The 27,063-nt window shown below is 33.4% G+C and overlaps 1 protein-coding gene across 1 annotated transcript; it reads right to left on the minus strand.

The window, feature by feature from the left end:
• Positions 1 to 26,372, minus strand: HELRODRAFT_96557 (hypothetical protein). The gene is made up of 25 exons (XM_009033224.1): positions 26,260 to 26,372; positions 22,793 to 22,985; positions 20,162 to 20,297; positions 19,117 to 19,208; positions 14,755 to 14,824; positions 14,401 to 14,469; positions 13,773 to 13,857; positions 12,757 to 12,879; positions 12,286 to 12,361; positions 10,281 to 10,355; positions 9,214 to 9,318; positions 8,573 to 8,644; positions 8,295 to 8,460; positions 7,720 to 7,814; positions 6,672 to 6,765; positions 6,186 to 6,372; positions 4,047 to 4,196; positions 2,609 to 2,732; positions 2,376 to 2,444; positions 1,951 to 2,125; positions 1,583 to 1,622; positions 1,272 to 1,330; positions 1,047 to 1,138; positions 213 to 738; positions 1 to 188 (listed from the first exon to the last, which is right to left on the minus strand). The coding sequence occupies exons 1-24, from the start codon at positions 26,361 to 26,363 to the stop codon at positions 652 to 654; spliced, it is 2,538 nt and encodes an 845-aa protein (XP_009031472.1). The 5' UTR covers positions 26,364 to 26,372; the 3' UTR covers positions 1 to 188; positions 213 to 651.
• Positions 26,373 to 27,063: the final 691 nt, after the last annotated feature.

Below are 27,063 nucleotides of genomic sequence, written 5' to 3' on the forward strand. Positions count from 1 at the left end.
AAGAGTTGACAATTTTAATGAAAAATATAAATGATCGAAGAAAATGGACGAGAAATACTAGGAAAAAGGTTTGTCATTAATATTAAGTATATAAATTACGAAATATACTTTTTAGACAATTAAAATTAATTAAAATTATTATTTATTCTCTTTCAGGAACGAATAAATATTTTATATTGATAAACTTCAAGTAGGTAAGATATAGCCTATACAAGTTTATCTTGAATTAAAGAACCATTTTAGAAATTTTATAAAAATAATTTTAAAGATTGAGAAAAATTGAAAAATTGAAAAAAAAACAACGCTACAATATTTATTAATATAAAATTAATTAAAAATCTAATAAATATACTAATAGTTACATCACAAATAAACGTTCGTTACGTCATTATATTTAAAAGACTAGCACACTTTTATTTACGTGAAAAAATATGAATAAAATCACTTTATAGGGAGAAGTTAAAATTTTTTTTATAAAACATGTTTGTTAAAACATTCGCTTGTGTATTAAAGGTTTTCAACAAAACTTCTTTCTGCTTTTTCATTGTTATTTTTAATGCCATTCACTATTTTTAATGTTAATAATTATGTTGGTTTCGCATTAATTTTCGTTTTTAGGTATTTTGGTATTTTTTTAAACAGTGGATGACCTCACAGATGCATTTCGGCAGGTGAAAGTTCAGGAAATTCAGGGTTCTCTTCCCCCATCAACCACCAAGTACAAATCTCACCTTTGCCCTGTTCCAATTGAAATGAATTTAATTCTTTATCCAACTGAAAATTGAATGATGAACTAAACTAACAGTTATAATATCTAAAAATGCAATTATTTTCAAATTTTTATTGATTAGCAATTGATCAGCAACAGAAGCCAATCATTTGATCAATTTACCAACCAGCCACTAGGCAATTCAATCACCTGAAAACCCTACAGGCTGACCCTAACCCTCCTACCAACCAACAAACCAACTAACCAACCAACCAAAAAGCCAGCCAGCCAACCAATGAACCAACCAGTCAACCAACCAACCAACCATCCAACTAACCTTCATAACAACAGGTCCTCTGAACTCCAGTTTGAACGTCCCAAACATGTCCAGCGTAGCTTTAGTTTCTGGACTCACGTGAATCTTCAGAGCTGATACGGAAGAAAAAATTGTTATTGATGAAGTTTTAATAATCCTTCTCATCACACAATCGCCATCATTTTTGTCATCATCAGCCTTCTTATCATCTTCATCATCATCGTCATCGTCACCATCGATATTCACCCTCTCCATTTGATTCCATACGTGAGGCAGTGTTGACGGTGTCACCAAACAAGCAGTACCTGTGGTGTGGTGTGGTTCGTGGTGGAATGATGAAAACGTGAAAATGATGACGTCACGATGACGTGACTGCCGATAAAATCAACAAATTCATCAAAAACATTGCAACAGTGAATCAAAAATGGCGAGGTGATGATGACGTCAAGACGACGTAACTGCTGATGCATCAATCAATCATTCAATCAATTAACAAATCAACAAACTTAACAGAATCACTGCAACGGTAATAAAAAAAATGGCGCGAACTCACTGACCTTGGCATTTTATGTCCAACCACACCCGCACATACCGCGCCTAAGTCGGAAAAAGTTTTTTGTATGTATGAATATATAAAAATTCGCTTAGCGTGTTTTGATGAATGCATAAAAGATAATAAAAAATGAACGAATAAAGAACTTATGAATGAATGAATGAATGACTGACTGACTGACTGACTGACTGACTGACTGACTGACTGAATGAATGAATGAATGGATGGATGGATGGATGGATGAATGAATGAATGAATGAATGAAACTGAGTGAAGAATCTGAGTGAAAACTGAGTGAAAATGAGTGAAGAAATAATAGATGAATGAATAAAACACACAAGTCATCCAACCATCCACCAAAATCTACTGAACCTGAGTGGACACCGATCCTTAGCATCAACTTATCGGAAGGCATGTGTCTGATCTTGAAGGACTTGACCTCTTTTAACAGTTTCAAGGACATCCTGCAAATCTCCCTGGCGTGTAGAAGGCCGTTCCTCACCGGCAGACCAGACACCACCATGTAAGCATCGCCGATCGTTTCGACCTAGCGTGTGTGAATTTCATAAAAACCAGGAAATGGTTTTTGGCATTTGAAGACCTGCTATCACTTTAAAAGTTTTTGCTGTTTGAAGAATCGCTAAAAAAAACTTTTTGGTTATGTGTAGGACCCTTAAATTGCAATATAAAAATGATATTTTCTAGAAAATTTAATTTAAATTCCTATTATAAGTTGAGTGAAGCAACTACGTTTGTGATGTTCAATTAAAATGTTGAAGTAAACGTAGCCAACAAACTTTGTAGACGTCAAACTTTTCGATGATCACGTCAAAACTCGTGTACAAATCGTTCAGCAAGTCCACCACCTGCCGAGGGAGAATGATTTATTTCAAATTTATCAAGTTGTTAGTTTTATAATTATTAGAAATTAAATCAATCAATCAGTCAACCAATCAACCAACCAATCAATCAAACAACCAACCTACCAACCAATCAATCAATCAACCAATCAATCAATCCGACGACAGACCTGCATAGGTGTGCTGAGTGCAGAGAGTGAAGTGAAGCCACAGATGTCACTGAAGTAGATGGTGACGCTCTCATATTTCTCTGCTTTAACGTTCATACCTTGCATCAGCTGAGTGGCCACAGATCTGACGATGATTATGGTAGCATGAAAATGACGCTGACGATGGTGGAACGAAAATGACGATGACGTATTTATGGCGATTATGACGATAATAAAATGAGGATGACGATGATGATAATGACGACATGAAAATGACGGTGATGATGGAAGGATGACGATGAAGAAGAAGATGATGATGATAAAGAAGAGGAAAAGGCGGAAGAAATGTAAGAGGTTGAAGAAAACTACGATGAATGCGAATACGTTGATGATGATGTGATGAAAAGATGATGATGATGATGACGACAACAATGATGATATTTATAATGAATAAGATGATGACGGTGATGGAGGCAATGGCGATTATATAAGTTTAACATTTATATAGATGGGAATGATGACAAAAAATGATGATATGAAGACATGTATCTACATGTGAAACGAAAGTTTCTATTAAGGTGGCCATGCATGGTTCTTTGTATATCACATATATATCATTGTATATCAAGTATTATAATATATCATGATATATAGATTCTATCACGGCCATCCTTCGTCAAAAATCGACAAAAAAATATCAAAATGATTAGAAGATTCAGTTGATGATGATAAAAACTTTCAAATGATGAAAGATGATGACGTGAAGCTTTAAAGGATGTTCATTATTTTGTGATGGATTGACTGGTGATAATAACTGCTGTGTATAACAATAATTATCATTGAAGATTAATTAACGCTATGGCGGTGATGATGATAATGACAAGAATGAAGATGACAATGATAGAGATGATAGTGATGATGAAAGATGATGATGAGAAAATGACAATGATGACGATGAAGATGATGCGAGATGATGATAAATATGACGACGATGCTGATGAGGGTTTCGAAGATTAAAATAGCGTGACAGTATTTTTGACGTTTGCACGCTTGCCATTGCATTGTTCATCTTTATTGCTAGTAATTAAATGATGATGGTGACATAATTTTAATCATCTCCCTCCAACGGCAATGGTGGTTAAGAAGTCTGTAAGCATCAACCATTTATTCATCATCATCACCACTCCCATCATCACTCACGCCATCATCATCAACGTTATCATCATCCTCATCACCTAAGTAACAAGTTTTCAACCTTTCCATTACCTCATCAAATCAGACATCATCATCATTATCATCATCATCATCACCATCACCATCATCAAACCAGACATCATCAGTACTATCATTATCATCATCGTTATCATCATCACCAACATAAAACCAGACATCATCAACACTATCATCATCATCATCATCATCATCATTACCATCAACAACATCATCATCATATCTTCACCTAGGCAGCATCATATAGAGCAAGTTCTCTGCCCTCTTCTTCTGCTCGAGGTAGTCAGCAGTTCTTTCCTGCACGAGGCCTTCCAGGTTGCAGGCATACTGCTCCATGCGACTCAGCAGGTTGTCCAGCAAGTTTCCACCCCCCATGTCTCTGCGTTCATTTTGTTTTTCATCATTTTTAATTTTAATGGTAGAGTCTGGATGCAGAATGTTGCGTTGATGTGGTTTGATACTGCCTTTATTCAAATTGAAACACGTAGACTATCATATGCTATGGGCGTGCGATTTGTTGTTTGTGCGCGTGTGGTGTGGTGTGGCGTCTGGTGAGGTGTGTGTGGAGTGTGCATGATAGTGCGTTCGTGGCACAAAAGTTTGATAGCCACTTAGTAAGATGAGAAGAGACCAAACTATCGGCAACACTGCGTTCGATAGAACTATGTGCATAGTAAAAAATAATCAAGAACAACAATGAATATTCATTTTAAAAAGCACATTTTAATTTTTCTTTGATTTGTTGTCTTCCTGATATACACGCTAATCAGGGGGATCATTATTTAGAGGCTGACACCAGTTGAAACGACAACCTCCGAGACACCAGTTGAAACGACAACCTCCGGATGCACATTACATCAGAGTTATACATTTAACACGAGAACAAGCACACGATGCATATCAAAAGGTAGAAAACTGTAAAAGAATCATGTAGTAATTTCACTGAAATCAAGTAATTAATCTGTGTCATTTGCAAAAGAAAACCATGGATGTTTGAAATTAAACGTCCTGAGGTTTACAATGGGAAAGATTATAATGTTACAACTTAGAATCTTCATTATTATATTTGTTTGTTCTCATCTAATGAGAATAATGGAAACGAATCAAGTTTGAAATTAAGTCGTGTGACTAATCTAGAGGAACAACGATCGAAATATAGTTACAAACCACATTGCAATAAAAAACCATAAGACGTCTACTTCTATGTATACGTCAAAAAAGGAAAAAAATACAAAAGTGACAATCGTTTCTCAAAATATTTTTTGGCTAAAAAATTTTCCCTGAGAAATATTGCCAAAAAAATATCACACCAGGCCAGAAACAGAAAAATAAAAATCTACTCAGGATTCAGGGCAGCGTTTGGAAAGAGCGATCCTAAATAGTTATAAAAAATTACTTTAGTGGCATATGTTATACACACACACACATACATACGCACACACACACGCACACACACACGCACGCACACACACACGCACGCACACACACACGCACACACCTGGCCTTCCTTAAACACTTGCAAATATTAATGCACTGATATTGTAGGCTCGAACTGAACAAGCACAAAAGACTTAGAAACGCATTTATAAATCGGGACGATATAAAACCATTATGTTGTCACAAAAACATTTCAAGATAGAAACCCGCTATCTTCTTTGTACGAAACAACATCAAAAAACTAAACAAAACAGCAAAAAACAACACGGCAGACAAAATTGTTTGGCAACATCATCTTTGTTAATAGCACCAACGAATGGAGTAAAAGTTTCAAAACTTTAACGACGTTTTTTTAATATTGAGACGTTCATTTTTTAATTTAATTTCGATGCGATGGCTATTGAACACTTAAACCATCCTAACTCAGATTCACGTATGTTAATTTGGATTTCTTTGCTTTCGAACCAGGTTTCCCTAAAACAATTAATTTCAAGAAGCGTTGATGACTAAACAAAATCTACAGTCATGTATCTTCTTGTTAGCTCTCCGGTCTCACGCATTCAATGTTTAATCAAGCGACGCTATATCGCTCAAGAGTTGTTCTATAACACCAAATTTATAAATAAAAATTGAAAATCTGATATTGCTAATTATATGCAATGTACTTTTGCGTACATCTGTACAGGTGCGTAGTGAACAGTTCGTAACATGTGCACAACAACCATTTTACTCTGATGTATTGCTCAGCAGATGCTTTCTTATATTAGGAAACTTGACAGAGAAGGAAGAAAACAGCACAAAAATTAATGCGTTTTTTTAAAGTTTTGCCTCAATTATGTTAATAAATATGAATAATTATACCAGATTACATTTCTAATGCCACCACGCCACATCTTATCACTTCACATCACCACACTCCATGGAAACGAACTTGTTCATCCTCTTGACGCTGTTCTTGATCTGATTGAACTCTGGCCTCTCGTTCGGATCCTCCGTCCATGACTTCTGTATGAGAGTGCAAAGGTCATCAGCACAGGTGTCGTCACTGTCGTCGCCGTACTGAAGCAGGGTCGGTCGGAAACATGGCTTCTTGTCGCTCTTCACCAGCAGGTAGATTTCTGTCAAAATATTTTTTGTGGTTTGTGGTTGAGTTTGAATGATTTTGACCTTGTTTTGTTATATTATTAAGTTTTATTAACTTGATGAATTATTTTTTGTTAATTCAGTTGTTCGAAGCCGTATTTTTATTGAGACATTGGGACATTTCTTTCAAGTATCTCGTCTAACTTTGATTTGGACATTTGAGACTTTTGAGTCTTCACTCATTTAACAAATCATAACATTATATTAAGTTGCGTAATGTTACCTTTTATAATAATTATACAGCATTCATTTAGAATTATGACTGTGACCGAACCATGCGGCGAGATATTTTCCACGTTCCTGACCCAGAATACCCCCTTCCTATGGACCACCTCCTGGCAGATGATGGCGAAACTGTACACGTCCCCCTTCACGAAGGCCAACTCCCGAACTTTTGATTGCTTTTGAAAGAGCTGTTGTTGAGATGTGGTTGTTGTTGTTGTATTGTTGTTATTGTTGTTGTTGTCGTTGATGGTGTTGTTGTCGTTGTTTGGTGTTGTTGTTGTTTGTTGTTGTTTTGCTGCCGTATATTTTGGTTGATGTTGTTGTGTTCTTGATTTTGGTATTGTTTTCCTTCTTCTTTGTTCTGATTATTTGTTTTTGTTGCATTGTTTCTGTGTTGTAAACGTTAGAATGTTGATACGAGGTTGATTAGTTGTATGTTCACGCTTGTTGCTGTGCGTGTGTTGTCATAATGCTATTGTGTTGTGTTGTTGTGATGTTGTGTTGTTATGATGTTTCGTTTTTTGCTACTACAAAAAGTTTGTCTGGTAATTCGTGCATTATTTTCCATTGTTTTTTTTTGTAGCATTTGTGATGTACTGTTGAGAAGATATTTATACGCTGCTTATCATCGTACAAAGTGCTGCTTAATACATTTCATGAAAGAACCACGGAACATGCATTGATACGCCACATAAGAACTTTTTCAAATCTGTTAGCTCAACTGATAACAACTATAAATCGCGATGGCGGAATAGATAAGATGCCTGACATTGACGTTGCAGTGACTGGATTCGATTGCAAAGAGCTCCCCACTTATAATGTGTGTGATGCATTGATTTACGTTGTGAGTTTGACGCTGGCACCCCTGAATAACACAGGAGAAAATTTATAAAATACATCATGTAACAGCAATAGATAACATTGTATGCAAAACTAATTAAAGTTCAAGTTCATTGTTCTTCATAGACGATGCGTTCCATTATCATGTCGCATGATTCATAACGACCACAAGCCACAACGGCAACGACGACGACAACAACAACAGCAGCAACAACAACAACAACATCACGTTGCTACACGGCACGTATGTTACCCACGTGAGATTTTTCATACAAGTTGATTCTGCTCGTTGAATCTGCGCACTTCCTGCTATCCTCCATGCGCAGGATCTCTGGGGCCGTCCATAGTTTAGCTGGGTGGGTATTAGGTGGGTGGGAAGTAGGTGAAAAATTAGTTATTGGCTCGGAAAATTAGTTTTTTTTTCATTTTATATTTTGCATAATCTATTATAAAATATTTATACCGAATAATTTCAGTCATAAAAATCAAATGGTTTTTAAAAATTTAATTCATAAAGTTTGTTCAGCGAATGAGAGCTGCTAAGCTTCTCTGTCAGAATAAAGTCATAAACTCGTGACTGACTGGATATCTAGTGCCTTTTGATACAAACAAAAATATTTGTACGTAAATGTCTGACAGATTTTATTGTAGATGATCAACAAATCAACCAACCAACCAACCAATCAACCAACCAACCAATCAACCAATCAACCAACCAACCAACCAACCAACCAACCAACCAGCCAACCAGCCAACCAACCAACCAACCAACCAACCAACCAACCAACCAATCAACCAGCCAGCCAGCCAGCCAGTCAACCAACCAACTAACATCTATAGTAGGCAAAGGAATCGACATCATGCGAAGATCTCCTAGAGCGAAGTTCTAGCAGGCCGAAGTCAGTGACCTTGAGGACGAACCTGCTGTCTACGACGCAGTTAGAGCTTTTGAGGTTGCCGTGGTACTTGATGTCGCTGCTGTGTAGGTAGCACATGCCCTGGAATGGTGGTAGTTGGGGGTTATTGTTATTATTATTGTTATTTATTACTGCGTTATATTATTATTATTACTATTTTATATTATTACGTTAATATTGTCATAATTATCACCCTTATAAGATCTTGAATGAGTGAGAACTTGAACATGCGGTCCAACTTGATGCTGTCGTTTTCAAGGACATCCTTTGTTTGCGTGTTTGTGAGTATGTGTGTGTGTGTGTCTCTGTGAGTATGTGTGTGCGTGTGTGTCTCTGTGAGTATGTGTGTGTATGTGTCTCTGTGAGTATGTGTGTGTGTGTGTGTGTCTGTGAGTATGTGTGTGTGTATGTGTCTCTGTGAGTATGTGTGTGTGTGTGTCTCTGTGAGTATGTGTGTGTGTGTGTCTGTGAGTATGCGTGTGCGTGTCTGTGAGTATGTGCGTGTATATGTATTAGTGTGCGTGTGTGCGTATATATATTAAAATATTTGAAATTACTTAAAAAAAATGTAAGCTATAATGTTATTTGTTCTCATTTATTAAATACACCACCCTAATACAATATATGACCTCAGTAATGACGTCATCGACTTCAGCCATGTAAAAATGGGGATGATGTGACAAACGACAACCATTTCCGCAATTACCGTCATCATTGCATCCATCAACAAAATTTTCGTCATCATTATCATCACAACCATCAAAATCCTACTCTTTCTTCTCATCATCGTCATCATCATCGTCATCGTCATCAGCATCAGCAGGAGCAGCAGACCTGTAAACTTCCTTTCTGGCAGTACTCAGTGATGATTGATTGGTTGGGCGGGTCGATGCAGACTCCGATGAATCGTGCCACGTGATCGTTCGTCAGGTCCCTCAGCTATTCGTTAAAATAATTTATTCACACCAATATAATTTATTCACACCAACATAATTTATTCACATTAACATAATTTATTCGCGTTAACATAATTTATCCGCATAGACATTGATTAATATTGAAATCGTTCAGACCAACTAGTCAAACGGTCTATATGTAAATTTGTTATAATGAGAAGATAGTGATGACGCAACAAGACAACTTAGCGAGCAGGGCAGGGCTTGGCCGACATGTTTCGAGATAGCAGATTGCGAGAAACAGTCAGGCAGGCACTACTCCTACCATCGTGGGTGTGACGCATTTGTGGCGAGTGCGTGTACGTGCCTTGCAGACAACGTGGCTTCGTTTTATTACAGTTTTAATTGCAAATAACTAAAAATGATAAAAATGCAGCTATAATTTTGCATATTTTTGAGTCAAAATTGATTTGAAATAAATTGGTTTCAATTAAGGTAGTTGTTGATTTCATCTTAATTTGATAAGCCTCATTTCAACGGATTAACGTATAAAATTATTTGAAATAATTTATTCCTATGATCAATATGAACAAAGAACAAATTACGTAATAAAACTGAAACGGGCGAAACAATTACTATCGTGAAAATTTGCATTTTATGAATGTAAACGAATAAACAAACGAACGAACGAATAAATGAATGAATGAATGAAGAAAGGAAGGAATAATCGAATGAATAAAATAAATGAATGAATAAATAATAACTGAATAAGCGGAGAAATGATTTATTTATCAATCTATAGAAGGTTAAACGTATGCAGGAAAAAAAAAAAATGAAAAGCGGTCGAACGAGGTGTGGCTGGTAGTCTGTTAGAATGAATAAACTCGAAGAATGACTGAATGAGCAAATGAGTGAATGAATGAATGAGTAACTAAATAAATGAATTATGGAACGTATGTGTGTGTGTATGAATGAATGAATGAATGAAAAAAAGAGTTAACTAACCTTTTTGATGCTGATTAAGAGAGGTTTTGTTGAATTGAAAGGTCTGTCAAATGTTTTGATGGCCACAACTGTTGACTGTAATTTTTTCATTTTTTTTCATTTTTCAACTTTTAAAATTGATTTTTTTTCGTTTTCGTTTTTGTTTTTGTTTTTAATATATTAATATATTAAATAAGTATTTTATTATATTAAATAAATATTTTAATATAATAAATAAATATTTTGATATATTAAATAAACTTTTTAATACAGTAAACAAATATTTTTCTAATCTATGACTTAGGTTCATCATTGTTCCTATCTAAAGTTCACATTTGGATCTTAAAAATTTGCTAATTTGATCGATATAAAAAAAAGTTTTGTGAAATATTTCACAGAAATAGATGTTGAAATAGAAATAATTTAATTAAAATTCTTTATGTGTGACCAAAAAACAAAATGAGAAAAAACACTGAATGGGATCTAGTAGGTAACAAAAACAACAACAATAGCAGCAGCAGCAGCAACAACAACAACAACTCAACAACAACAGTAGCAGCTGCAGCACATCATTGGACAAACAACCTCCTTTAGCAAAAAAATGGGCACCAGTAAGAGTACTAGCCGATAAAATTGTCACTAATTGTCGAACGTGTAACGAAATTCTTAACAACAACAACTCGAACGTGTAACGAAAATCTTAACAACAACAACAACAACAACATCAACATCAACAACAACAACTCAACAACAACAACATATCATTAAATAAACAACCTCCTCAAGTGAATTGTTGAATTTGGCAAATCTGTTCACTCGTGTACCATAATATGCGCACACTACAGAAAAAAAACCATCCAAAAAACTCATGCACTTTTAGAAACAATTCATTTAGGAGTGCTACAATATATAGGATACCCTACAATTCAGTAGATATCTATTGTGGTCTCATTGGATATCATGATATCATGATATCAAAAACTTATGTGTGAAAATTTTTATATTAACAACTAATTATTTTGTTTTGATTTTATTATATAACGTCATGATATATTATTAATTAGTTTGCTAAAGTTATGCTGAACGCTGCGTAGAACAATGTGATTAATTGATAGACAGATAGATATAAAGATAGATAAATAGATAGATAAATAGACAGATAGATGAATAACTAGACAGTTTAAATTTTTAAATAATTTTTGCCCTGTAAAGTTTCACACTGCTACAATTTCGTTTTTACATTACGCTTCAATTTATTTTTCTTTTCTAAGATTCCTGCAAAAAAGCGCAGATGATGGAGTTGAAGTACTCGTTGTTGTTGTTGTTATTGGTGTTGTTGTTGTTGTTGTTGCTGTTGTTTTTGTTGTTGTTGTTGTTTACGTACCTATTCTTTGTTTCGTTGCAATTGGCAAAAATGATTGACGTGTTATTTATTATTTAAAAACCCACCTGCAAATAGCAAATATATACACGCGAACTTCATGCACACACAAACACACAACACATTCACACACACATACACACACGCATAAACACTCACATAACTACACAAAACACATACAAACGCACACATAAAAAATCTCATTATTCGGTTGGACTTATGTTTGTAATGAAGAGAGCAATAGTTTTACCTTTAAGTTACAATGATTATGAACAACAGCAACGAAAGAATTCACAAGATTTCAAATGAAATAACGATATACCAACTACTATGCATTAGACAACATCTGTGTGTAAAAACAACAAAATGGAAAACCCACTTTGAAAATTGAAAAATCGGCGACGCTTGCAACAAACAGCAATACGAACAACAACAAAATTAAAAAAACCACTTTTATACGCGCAACGACAAACATAAAATGGCGTAAAGCAACTAACACAACAAAACACGCAACATCGGAAACAGCAATTACACAACAGCACAACACACGTGTCTGCGCAAGACATCTTAACAGACAGACATAGGCAGCAACAACAACAACACACAAACTTTAACCAACACTCAACAACACACAACAACACCAACCTTGTAGTGACCAGTTTTTGTAAATATCTGTCTCGGACCGGTTTCACTAACGGCCAACGTGTCGAAGGAGGCGTGGCTACCTATGGACCCCTTCTGCTCAATGGTCGGTGATGGTTCATACGTCATCATTTCAAACATTATGAATAATAATATTAATCTTTTTTTAGGCATAACTGCAACAGCAGTCATTTTTTTAACAATGTAAAATATTATCAATGTTTTAAATATTTTTAGTTTGAATTTAAATATTTTTAGTTTGAATTTAAATAATTGTTGGAAATATGATAATAACAATTTTCTAGGTAAAATAATGTTCTGTCTCTAGACAAACACTTAGACCCAGCCTAACACAAACATATGCAGACAAACAAACAATCAGACAGACGTAAAGACAGAGGCATAGATATCCAAACAAGCACACACAGACAGGCAGACAGATAGACAGACAGATAGACCGACAGATAGATAGACTGACTGACCAGACTGTGCATACTGCCAACTCTGTCCATATGAAGTTCAGAGTTTGGGGATGTTATCTCCTCCCACTTAACTCGCCAGTGTACCTCCGACAGTTCCGCCTCCTCTTTCATTCGCCTGTTTGTTTGTTTGGTTGTGTGTTTGTTCGTTCGTTCGTTTGTTTGTTTGTTTGTATGTATGTATGTTTGTTTTTTTTGTGTGTGTGTATTTGTTTATTTGTTTGTTGTTACATGTTTGTTTGTATGTTGTTACACGTATGTTTGTTTGTGTGTCTGTTGTTTGTTTGTTTGCTGGTACACATGATATAGAAACTTCTTTAATTTGTATTCATGGTTATATAATAATATTTTTGAGATTGAAAGCAGTACAGCCTGGCGCATGATATGATCATTCACATATTGGACCAATCACATTTTCACATTTTCTACATATTTTATCTTTTTCTTTCTCTCTCTCTTTTTCTTTCTTTCTCTCTCTTTCTTTCTCTCTCTATCTCTCTCACTCTGATTAATGTCCCATCCGACGTTTAGTACGTTTTTTGTAAATTATTGCAAGTCAAAAAACGATGGTGATGACATTTTCCACACATCCACACACACACACGCACACACACACACACACATATATACATATGCAAACATACACACACATTCACCGCATACCTACATAGACACACACACGCCCATTTACAAACACTACCACGGATATATTATGCTTACAAATTCACAAACAAACATATAATAAACTTATGCATGCATATGTAAATACATACATAAATGCATTCATTCATTCATATGCATTAATGCATTTTCATCGTGCTACTGTGTTGTTTAGATCCGTAATGATTAAACAACTCATCAAAATTTCATGAATGAAAGTTCTATAGAATGAAAGGTTAACTCCGCGCAATTTATTTCAAACTGTTCACTTTTGTTATTGAGCTAAGCAAACAAGTGAACATAAATTTAAGAAAAAAGATGAACGTATGAAGATGATGGAAAACAACTGACCTGTAGAGGATGAGAACGACGAGTAGGACGATGAGGAGGATGATGCTCAGTGCCACTGCCACGAATGCAGACACGGGCAACTTTTCTGGAAGGTGGAAAAAACTGGAAATTTAGTGAACTGGTTGGATTTGAAATGTTGCAAATTTAGTGTTTTTTCTGCAATTTTCAAATGTTCGTTCATAACGTCCAAAATAAAAAAAAATGAAAGGAATATTAAGCGATTTGATAATATTCAATAGATCCTCAGCAATAACATCAAATAAAACGCGAAGAAACAAGCCAAATACGACTCATGCACTGCACATGCACTAACAAACTCAAAACAGAAACAACATCAGATCATAATAAAAGCGTGGAATATTTTTTGACTATTAGCAGACGCGAAAATCGATAGAAGTGATCTCAGAGTTCATTCGTTAAAAACCTGCAAAACCATCATCAACAACAACATCTAAACGAACAGCACAAATGAATACAACAAATTTTAAGGATCGTTATCAATAAATGTAATTAAACCATAACCACCTTCGTCGTCGTCATCGTCATCATCATACAATCATTATCATCATCGTCATCATACAATTATCATCATCATCATCATCGTACAATTATCATCATCCTCAAGAACCTTTTGGCGGACAGCCTTTACCGTCAAATCCACATTTCGGAATGTCGGGGGGTGGATCGGTGCGGTTGCCTGAATGAAAGAATGAATGAATGAATAAATGAATGAATGAATAAATGAATGAACAAACGAATGAATGAACGAAAAATCTAATGAACGAACGAACGAATGAATGATTGATTAGATAAAAAAAATATGTGAATAATTTATTGATTAGATAGTTGATTGACTAACTGACAGATAAAATGACGGGTTGAGTGATTGTTAGTTGATTGACTGATTGAATGAAAAAAGAAGGAATGATTGAAAGAATGATTGAATAAATAATTGATCGGTAGAAAACTACTGAATTGAAACCTGGCCAAAATATAGGGCTTCCTTCAACTTTCTCAAAAACTTTTTGGCGGCCCAAATAATTTCCAATGACCTGGAAATAAAATAATAAATTAATAATAATAATAATAAAATAAACATATTAATAATAATAACTATAATAATAATAATAAGCATATTATTAATAATAATAATAATCGAAATATTTTTTATTTTAACACAAAAAAACACATTGTTAAAATTTAGGATTAACTAGAATGAGAATGTTATTAATGAATGAATAAAATGTAAAATTAAAAGGTTTAATTGCGGACAGAAGAGCTTAATAACAACAATAAAATCAATTATAACAACAACAACAACAATAATAAAAATGTTAATAATAACAGAAACGATAATAATAGTAATACTAATAAAAATGCTAAAATGGAGTAAAATAATAATAATAAATTCAGCTGGATGTCATTCAGCGATCAAATGTTTGCCGAGATCTTCAGCCAGATGGTTGGAAGAGGTTGTTGGGCTTTGTTGAATGGAATTGTGAAAATTTCTTTTAAACGCTTTTTGTAAATAAATACATAACCGTCATTATCATCATCTTCATCATCATCATTATGGTCATCATCATCGGTGCGAATATAATCGTTACAATCATCATCATCATCTATACTTTTGCTATCACTATCATCATAGCTATCTTAATCACCATCGTCATCATCATCCACATCATCAGCATCATCTACATTCTTTTTGCAATAACAATATAATCAACTCGATCGATCATACACCGTTCACCCTCTCCTCTACCCAAACCACTCTTGAAAAATTTTCACTTCAATTACTTTGCTATGAAATAAAAACTTTCGCAACCTTACACCACACACACACACCACACACACACACACACACACACACACACACACAGAGGCAATCATACCCATATATACACATAGGAAACACAAATATATATAAACACACAAACTATATGCAAGTTAAAAAATATTTTGTCTCTATTGAAATTAACGATAGCAATATACTTTTAACCATTAACACGACCAGAGTTAAACATTAAAATCATAGTTAACTTTTCAATTATGACCAATACATTTTAAACTATTTTAAAGCAAAACTGATGACAAAACATATCAATAACAATTTTTGGAAAATTTAAATATTTTCCATTAATAAGGATTAACGTAGTTTCACTTTCCATTCATAAAAAAGATAATATATGATAATACAGAGACAGACAATGTAAAAAATACCGTTAACTTTTATTAAATATTGAAATAAATAAATACAAATTTTAAAATTTTAGATGAATTCATTCATAAGCCTGACGTTTGAAAACCGCGCCGATGATGGCTCGGTTGGCTATGTAATGATTAATTAGACCTACTCGTTCGTGACTTGTCTACCTGTCTGCTGCTTTTGTTTCCCAGTGCAACAGCAATAAAATGAAATGAAGTTATACAAAATAAAATAAAATATAAGTGAAAGAAATAAAATTAATCAGACCGAAATAAAATATAATGTAATAAAATGGGATTAAATAGAATAGGATAAAATAAAATGGAACAGTTTACGAGCTTTCTAACGCTAAAAATATTTCAACTTTTGTCAAAAATTCATGAGTATGTTTTTAAATCATGATGATATATATGCATAAAGATGGAAACAGGTAAAAATAGAAACTGGTGAAATTGAAATATACCAAAAACTTTTTATGACATATCACATTTTATTCTTCATCAATTATTGATAAGTCTCCGAGCAGATGAGCTAAAGCAGAGGTGGGCAAACTTTTTACTGCGAGGGCCGCATTGAGAACTATTTTACCTTTGAAGGGCCGCATGTGTACTTTAATAACAAATTTTTTCGACCTGGAGGAGAATTTTTCAAGATTTGTGGCTCCTTTTTTGGTCATAATGTCTGATTGATGCTATCAAATAAAATTTGTATGTCGTGTCTGAATATTTGTGCATATGCTTGCTTTCATTTGTCTGCATGCTTTCATTACATTATTCTATTTAATTTCATATTACTGAATAGTTTATATTTGTATCGTAAATTCAAAATGAGATTGTAACATTTGTAAATTTATATTCTCAAACGCCATAATTTTTCTAAAGTTTTATCTTTTAAACATGATGTAAATCTGTCATTATTAATAACATAGGCGTTGCTTATTGTTATGTTTATTACAACGGATAAAGTTTACGCTTATTTTTGATTTGAATAAATTTTTTGATTAGAAAACTGTCCAAATAAGATATGCTTAAAACCTTAATTTCACACATTACAACGTAAAATATGAAATTATAGAAATAAGATTAACTTACGAAACCATGACATCTTTCAAAACTTTCATAATGTAATGCAATAAATAAAACCAACTAACACAGGAACATACAAAATCGTAAATAACAACATAAGGTAGAGATTCATAAATAACGTAACGTGCGATACAGTGCTTGCGTAACTTTGAAGGAAAACATACGTGAATCAGCTACGAGCAGTTCATTTTATTGAAAGGTTCTTCAATTTCTTTTCAAAACAAACTGGTCCTAGCTAGTTTTTCTGCGTAAAACTAACTATATTTAATCATGAAAGAGAAGTCGGCTATGTGCTACAAAATTAAAGCCAACATAAATCTACACAACTTCTGACAACAGTACAATATCACACCTTTTTTTCTTTCTTTCTCGTGCTTTATCTTTTCAGGGCATTGGCAAACATCGACCTCCGCAAACCCGATCCTTAACACTTTGTAGTAGTTGAACTGTGGTGATATTCAACAAGTGACACAAGGACTTCACGAATGTTATTTGTTGTTGACCGCGACCCTGCAATCTTTCCAGTAGTTACATTTTCCATTCTTTCCTTCAGATAAATTCTGACCTCAATCTTATACAAAGTATTATATGCTCTGATTGATTATACATTTTATTATTTTATATTAAGCTGCTTTATGTCTGTAAATTTGCTGTCTCGTCGTGAATTACTATTATAACGGTGCAGTGTTTTGAAAACCGGAACATCGATGTATCATATTTTGGCTTGCGTCGGCATTAGCCCAGGTAGTTAGATTTATTACGTTCAACAAAATGTGATAACACATGTTATTGATGACTTATACCTATAAATAAATTAAATACATACATATACACATACATACACATAATGCACATACATGCACACACATATACATACAAACATACACACACACATACATACATACCCACACATACATACATACACACATACATACCCACATATTTACTTGATGTTTGACGGTTCAGTGTCACTCATTATGTTTTGGTTTTACCATGCATACCCACATACATAAATTATAAACATACAAATAAGTAAATTGATAATCTCATATAGGTACTCCTAAACATGAAATCCTAAAAATGTTATAGCAATTTCTGAAAAGGTTTTGTTGTTTTAGCTCTATCAAAATTGATTCGCACTTGTTTTCAACTTGATTTTAAAATAAATTTTAAAAATCAACTGTGCGTTTTAAAAAGTATCAGTTTGAAGAATTTAACTTCAAAGTATTTTTTAAATTAAAAAAAAATTATTTTAAATTTTCAATTTATTCACTTATACAATTTATGTGAACATATAAACCGTAAATAAGGTCAAAAATTGAATAAACTTAATTTTTAAACTACTGAGTTTACTGAAAATTCCCGAAATTATACACTTTTAGAAAGGTGATTTAAGAATTCTTCAAAAAATCTTCCGTTAAACATAGGAAAAATAAAAAAATAAACTTAAAAAATAACCCAGACTTGTTAAAAGTGAAAAAACATTAGTATAGAAACATTATTTTCATGAAAGCTGATAGCACACCAGGAACAACCGTGTTTAGACATGTGTTTGCAAAAAATTCAATAGAGATGAATCAAAAATATTGACATTGAATGGTGCATCGAATCATGCGTTCAAATTAACGAAGACGGAGTTGAACTTTAAATTCACATTAAAAATTTACGCATCGATTTATGACGACAAGTTCGAAACCGGATAATACCTTTTTTTAGAATTTATACGTACGTATAAATTTGTTGTACGACTGTTTTTGAGTTTAAATTATTTTTTGATGCAATTTTTAAAAGTGTTTTTGAAAATAAATTCTAAATATTTGTATGAATAAAATAAATAAATAAAAATATAAATAATTAATGGGCTTAAACGTAAGTTATATATGCCTTTATCAAAATAGCACTAAAAGACAACAAAAAGCAATCAAACAACAATGTATGTGTAAATGTATGTGTTTCGGTGATTGTTTAGTTTATAAACATAAACATATGTAAATTTGTTTAAATGTTAAAACTTGCTAATGTTTATAAGTAATTTTATGATCAAACTTACTCTAAACACGCCGTCTTCTGGATTCATGTTCAGAATGGAGTAATCTTCTTCTCTATCTCCATTCTGATCAATGCTCACCAAACCTGTAATCCCTGAATAGTGTAATAGGTGTCATTTTATTGTGGGTATCGTCTTTTTGCTGTCCATGCTTTATGAAGTTGATTCGTAGTCGTGTTGTCACTGGTTATGTTGTTGTTGTTGTTGTAATGATGTTGTTGTTGTTGATTGTTGCTGTTGTTATGATACTATAGTTGGTTGTTGTTGTTGTACTTAAAATACATGCATCAGGCAGTGTTAAATTAATTTTTTTCTGAGAAGATTGGCATGGGAAGTAAATATTCTTAAATTTTACATAATGCTCTTAAATTTCACCCAGTCAAAAGGTTAACATTCAATCTTATACACGCAATCATAAATACCAACTAACTGAAACGTCTAATGTAATTTTTTTCAAAACTTCAAAACGAAACTACTCGTTTCCTTTTTTCAGCTAATGTATAATTGCAGCATTCAAGTATTCAAGGTACAGGTAGAAATAAGAGATGCAGTAGAATCAGCAGTAATAGTAGTATTAGTAGTAGAGTAGTATCAGTAGTAGTAGTAGTAGTAGTAGTAGTAGTAGTAGTAGTAGTAGTAGTAGTAGTAGTAGTAGAAGTAGTAGTAGAAGTAGTAGTAGTAGTAGTAGTAGTAATAATAGTAGTAGTAGTAATAATAGTAGTAGTAGTAATAATAGTAGTAGTAGTAATAATAGTAGTAGCAGCAGCAGCAGTAGTAGTAGTAGTGCAGTAGTAGTAACAAACAAACAAACAAACGAACAAACAAATGAACCAAACAACAAACAACATACAAACGAACAAACGAACAAACAAATAAACGAACAAAACAAACAAACAAACAAACAAATGAACAAACAAATGAACAAACAAAAAAACAAAAAAACAAACGAACAAACAAACAAATAAACAAACAAACAGATGAACAAACAAAAAAACAAAAAAACAAACGAACAAACAAACAAATAAACAAACAAACAGGCAGGGAATACCCTTAAAAGTCTTATTCCACATTCGTTTCGTGATCTCCTGCCCGTCCCTGGGACTAAGGCCTGCCTGGATGGTCTCGTTGACGGCCAGGGAGTAGAGGAGCAGGGCGTCATGGAAGGAACCCACGTAATCATTCACCTGAGTGGTGACGATGAAGATGGTGAAGAAATGATGATGATGAGGAGGATGATGATGATGATGAGGATGATGATGAGGAAATGATGATGATGATGATGACGATAATGATGAGGATGATAATGAAATGAGGATGATGATGAAGAAATGATGAGGTGATAATGTTTGTGATAGCAACAGCATGGTAATATGGCATTGTAACAACGGTTACAATTATGATGTGTGAGTAAATCTTATGATTAGATGATGATGATTTCAGATTGATAACATAATGATGGTTATAGAGTTTGTAATGATGATAATATGTTGACGATTGTGTTCTAATGATTTCGCTACTGTGAGAATGGTAAGAATAGTGATGACGATTTCATAAATTATAACGAATCAGTTGCTGGTTTTTTGATCAGTTAATTAATTAATTAATTTTTATAACTGCAGTCCAGTTATTGTAAATGGTCAGTTTTATAAACAATGAGAATGAAGGTGATAATGATCACACGATAATGATGAGATGATTACCGAGTATGATGATGGCAGTACGATGACGATAATGATGATGACCGTATGACGATGATGGTTATTAATGATAGCTAACGATTGTTAATGATAATGATAATATCATCATCATTTTGATGGACATAATAGTAGAATGATGATTAGATAGATAGCGATAGATATAGGTTGTATCATTTTTGTTAAATAAACTAAGGAATATGATATAAACTATGATGATGATGATAAGTATAATAGTTATTATACAAATGACCATGACATTGCAGAAAATAACATGATGATATAACACTAATAAAATGATATATTGTAATGATATAACACTGATAAAATGATGTATCTGATGATATAACACGAATAAAGTGATATATCGCGATGATATTACACAAATAAAATTGACCTTAACGTCAAAAATAAAAGTAATAAAGGTAAGAAATTGACTGCGATGAATGGGAGGGAAAATCTGCTGGGTTTGAGATTATGAAATGGCGCGAATTAAGTGACGTCAGACGTTCTAAAGGATGTTTGTTTGCGCATTTTCTACTTTTGATTTCTTTGTTGTTTGATTTTTATTTTGTTTTTTCCAATTTTGTTATTTAATTTTGTTAGTTATTTGTTTTATCTCATGTCTTTGTTTGTAGTTTTAGCAATGTTAGTTGTGACATGAAGCCATTTATCGTTCCCTCAAATATTTAGAAGCAACATTATCTTTTTGGGGTTTCATTTGAAGTTGGAAATAAGTTTTTAGTTCTAGCACTTGGCAAACATTATAACGACTGTTGAATAATTAATTTTTTGGTTTATTTTTTAGGGTAATTTTCATAATTTTTATCAAAAATAAAGAAAAATTTTGATTGAAAAAACTTGAAATTTAATGTCAATCAACGTCATTTGGTTTTAAATTTTTGAGAGCAAAAAGTTGAGTGTTCATTTCAGTCAATGTTGACGTAACTCTCCATAAAAACTTTTTTGATAGATTTTCTCAGACAAGTTTTCAAACATATTTTTGAAAAAAATATTTTATTTCAAAATTTACCGAATTTTTGAACTTTAATTATTTGATGTCATATTGAGTAAAATTGAAGAGATTTTTTCATTGAGTAAAATTGAAGAGATTTTTTCATTCAAGAAATATTTAATATTATTTAAAATTTTTTAAAAACTTGAAATTGTCAAACTTTTGAACTTTATTTTCAATCTCCCATGTCAGGATGCCACGAAATGAAAACAATTTTAAATCTTATGCTACGTTGACGATGACGGTGATGATCCTTAGACGATGAAGATTATGATCATTGTAATATGGCTGTGATGATGATTCTTAAATAAAGATAATGATGGTGATTGCAATATGATGATGATGATTTTCATAGTGATGATGTTTCCTGGATGACGACGATGACGATTTTTAGGTGAGAAAGTTTTTGTTTGTTGACTTTTGTTGCACGGTTGATTGAATAATTTAGTGATAAGAGAATGACAAATGAATGAGCGAAGCATCAATCAACAAAATAGAACGGAGGGTAACAGCGCAGTTCCAACGAAGCGTCTTATCGTTTGTTTCGCTTGATTTGATTTTATTTGTTCAATATGAGGCGTCCGAAATTATTTCAAGAAAGTAAATTTTATTGTCGCCGTTTCAAGAAATTTTTTTCGTTCATATTTCCGCATCATTTAACGTGTGAAAATTAGGGAGGGAACATTTTGACGGGGGGGACCTACTTTTCTACTAATGCCCATTTTTCCTTCAAAAACACTACTTAGTCAGTAAAGACAACGACTTTTAATAACTTTTAACGCAATAACTTTTAACACAAATAACATCGCCCCGGCCCCATAGATCCGCCATTGATTGAAGAACATTTTAGCAGCATAATAATATTTAGTGAAGCTGATAAATCTTACAAGCAGACGAATATTTCAACAATCTGATTAAATGAAAATTCAAGTTCAATTCAATCAGTTGACCGACCGACCGACCTACCAACCTCGTCCCCGTAGACATCCTTCTGATACATCTGGACACTCCTCTTTCGCACCTCCTCCGAGAACTGCCTGTACTCCTGGCTGTCCTTCTTGGTGGCCGTCACTGTCAGCATGGATTCGAAGGCCTTCCTCGCTCGATCGTTTTTCTCCTTTGCCTCGTCAAGTTGGAACCAGGGCCTCTCCAACGTCTGTTTGCTGGTTGTCAGGTGAATGCGTGCCGGGTAGTTGGATGGATGGATGAGTCGACGGATGTACGGACGAATAAATGGTTAGATGGATGAAATAACAGATGTATGAATAAATGGATAAATGAATGAATTTGGGAATGTGTGAATGAATAAATGAATTTTGAAATGTTTGTATAAAATGAATGAACAGAGGTATGATTTAATGAGAGTAATAATAAAAAAGGATAACTAATGCAGAGGATAAACACAAACAAGTAAACCAGATATCTGAATAACAGAACGAACTCTACGGAAGAGTGAACCAACATGCATACAAACAAGTTCACATGCAAACGCACAAAAGATAAAATAAACAAATATATTTATCGAATAAATAAAAAAAAATTCTCTATAAATTTGATTAAAAAAATAAAATTGCATTGATTAAATTGAGAGTATGATTGAAATATTGCATATAAAAATGTCTGGAGCCATTCAGACAAAAAAAATAAAATGAATATTTTCGTTGTTTTAAATTTAATAAAATTTTTATTGAATATCATTCATGGCTATTTTGCATTTTGTTGCTTTCACTAGGGAATTGAGATCTTTAGCTTTAAATTTTTTTGTACTTTCAAAATATCCTGAAAAATTTTGTAGAAATGGAAAAACAGACTGCATTCAAAGTCTCAAGACTATTCGAATATTTATTAGATTAAAAATTTAACTTTTTAATTTTGATTGAAAATATTTTAGGCCAAATAAAACTGAAACGTTCATTTCTAATTTTATTTAATTATTTTATCAAATAATGTTACTGTGTATCTGAATGCTGCAATACAGTAAGTAATAAACAAGGCATATATTTATATTATTTATTTAATTCATTTTTTCAACTGTTATTTAAAAAAGCCATAAAGTAAGCGTTACGTTACGTCAAAGAGGAAATTACTACAGATAATCCGACCGGGGCAGTTAAAGTTTTTTGGTCACATCATGCGGAAGGAAGGAATGGAAAAGCTAACAACTACTGGAAAGATTGCAGGGTCGCGGTCAACAACGAACAACATTCGTGAAGTCCTTGTTTCACTTGGTGAATATCATCACATTTCAACTACTACAAAGTGTCAAAGATCGGGTTTTGTAGAGGTCTTTTGCATCTGCGTTGCATAGAAGGGTTGTATTGTACTGTAATGATAGGTCAAACTCTATACGTTTTTTTTATATTTTACTTTTGTAAGCTCTGTAACATTAAATTTTCAATATTATTTGCTAAATAAAATTTCGTTTCGCTTCCTTCCTTACATTTGGTTACATTTCTGATGTAGATATTCGTGTATATATTTACAACACTTCGAAACTTTCTATATAGTTGTAAAAATTGTTAAGTGTACGATACGGAATATGTAATGGTTACAAATGGTTGCTTAAAAGCAACTTGATATTAGAGTTGCCCGACTAACAAAACATCAATACATTCTATCGATTCTATCATCGCCATCTTTTAGCCTTCCAGCCAACATCCACAACCTAATTCAACAAAAACATCAACAACATGACAACAAAATTTTTCATGTTTCCGCAATTAGATTTAGCAACAGTATGACATTTTTTCAACAACTGCAACACCACCACCAACGACAACAATCAACATAAGCAACGACATTATTTAATAGCAACAACTAAACTGAAAAAAAATAAAAACACTAAATTATGATTATATCATGCAACAACAACAAATTAAAAACAACTTTTCTAAAAAGCAACTAAACAGCTATAAAACCCAACAACACAGCCAAACCACACAACACAGAAAAACAACATCACAATCTAAAAACAGCAACACAACACTACATTAACAACAACAAACATCAACGCAACAACCCATCAAACGCAACAAACAAAAAACAGCCACAACAACAGCACTACCCAGCTACCAATCATCACACAACTCACGACCAAACTACAAAACTTGATACACCTCACTCACCTATTTCGGAGACAAGCTTATAAACAAAGCCGCCAATTATCTTTTACTCATTGCACCACCTCAAAAACAAAACAAAAACTACAACAAAACAAAACAAAAACTACAACAAAAACAACAGCATAGTTACAAGAACCAAATGAAAAAACGACAAAATTAAAGCAACAAAACCATTAATAACATCAACAACATTAACAAAAACGACATAATTAAAGCAACAAAACTATTAATAACATCAACAACATTAACAATAACGCAGATGACAATAACAGAAACTACCCACCTACATTAAAAAGTTACAACAACAACTCTCGAACGAATTGACGTAAAAAATTCAACTCAATCAACCAATTAATTTCACGACAACACAACCACACATAATATCTCACTCTCTTTCTTTCTCTTTCTTTCTCTCTTTCTCTCTCTCTCTCTATCTCTCTATCTCCTTCTCTCTCTCTCTCTCTTTTTTCTGTGACACACACACAGGATAACAATATTAATATGAATATTAATAAAATCAGGGGTTATGGAATTATTTTTCAAGTGGACAATCGAATTGTGAAAAATTTTACAGAAAATAAAGTCAGAAGATTTTCATAAAAAAAATTATAGACTTAGTGCCGGGAGCTTTGACACGCTTTCATAGGACAATGGCATTTGTCATCGTGATGATGATGATGGAGATGGTGATAATGATGGTGATATTGATGACGATAGCGATGATGATTATGTTGACAATGGAGTCTGTAATAGTGATGATGATTGCCAAAATGATGATGAGCGTTTTGAATGTGAGAAAATATGATGGTGATAATATTGTTAAAACTTTAAAAACTTGCAACAACTTCATTATTTTCAACCGTAAAATGAATCACATTGCCAAAAATAACAACACTGATATGCTGAAGACAAAATTGACCGATGCACGTAAAGAACACGTTTTAATAAATCACTGCTCTAAATCAATTTATTAAATAATAATTATTAATTAATATTTTGTCAAAAATGGGAAAATAATAATGCCATGCCATTGCCGACAAACTCCCACCTCATAAACCATAAATTCTATTTTTGTTTGTGACAGATTGATTTGCACACCAGGCCTGAGTTGTTGTCTATAAATATCTTATCGTAGCTAATTATGCTTATTTTTTAATAGCAGTAATAATTTTTTTATCATTATTCTACAACAAAGTCAGAATCTTAAGCAGAATCTCACTCGCTCACTTACTCGCTCGCTCACTCACTCGCTCGCTCACTCACTCGCTCGCTCACTCACTCGCTCGCTCACTCACTCACTCACTCGCTCACTCACTTGCTGAATAGATCAATGTTGATGAAGATGTACTCGCCATTGTTGAAGCCCATCTCGTCTGCCACCAGCATGATATTCCTGATGACCTTGTTGGAGGCACACATCAGGATTACTGTCAGTGATTATGGTGAAGATTATGATGATGGTGATGATGATGATGGTGATGATGATAATAATGATAGCGGTAATAAAGTCCAAAAGTAACGATAACGTTGTATTTACAATTGTAGTAAAATTGTAAGGGCTGAAGCGTGATTTGAAATTGTTCATTAATACAATTTGAAAAATTGAAACTGGAAGGTTTGATAACAAACATAAAACCACAACAAACAATAACATCAGTGAAGAGAACATTAAAACAACAAGTATCATTACAGAACATCTGAAATTAAATATATAATACAATTCAACATATTTATTTAATCCAAACAGAACAGAAAAAATTTGTGGTCGGGAGACCAGAAAGAAGAAAATAAATTCTTGTAGTGGACCACCCTGGACAAGATTATCATCATCATAAGGATAACGTAAAATAAAAATAAATAAATAACTAATATAACAATAACCAACCAACCAACCAACCCACCAATCAACCAGCCAGCCAGCCAGCCAACCAACCAACCAACCAACCAACCAACCAACCAACCAACCAACCAACCAACCAACCAACCAACCAACCAACCAACCAACCAACCAACCAACCAACCAACCAACCAACCAACCAACCAACCAACCAACCAGCCAGCCAGCCAGCCAGCCAGCCAGCCAGCCAGCCAGCCAGCCAGCCAGCCAGCCAGCGAGCCA

The sequence above is a fragment of the Helobdella robusta genome (genome assembly GCF_000326865.2).
Source record: "Helobdella robusta unplaced genomic scaffold HELROscaffold_9, whole genome shotgun sequence".
Taxonomy (NCBI): Eukaryota; Metazoa; Annelida; class Clitellata; order Rhynchobdellida; family Glossiphoniidae; genus Helobdella; species Helobdella robusta.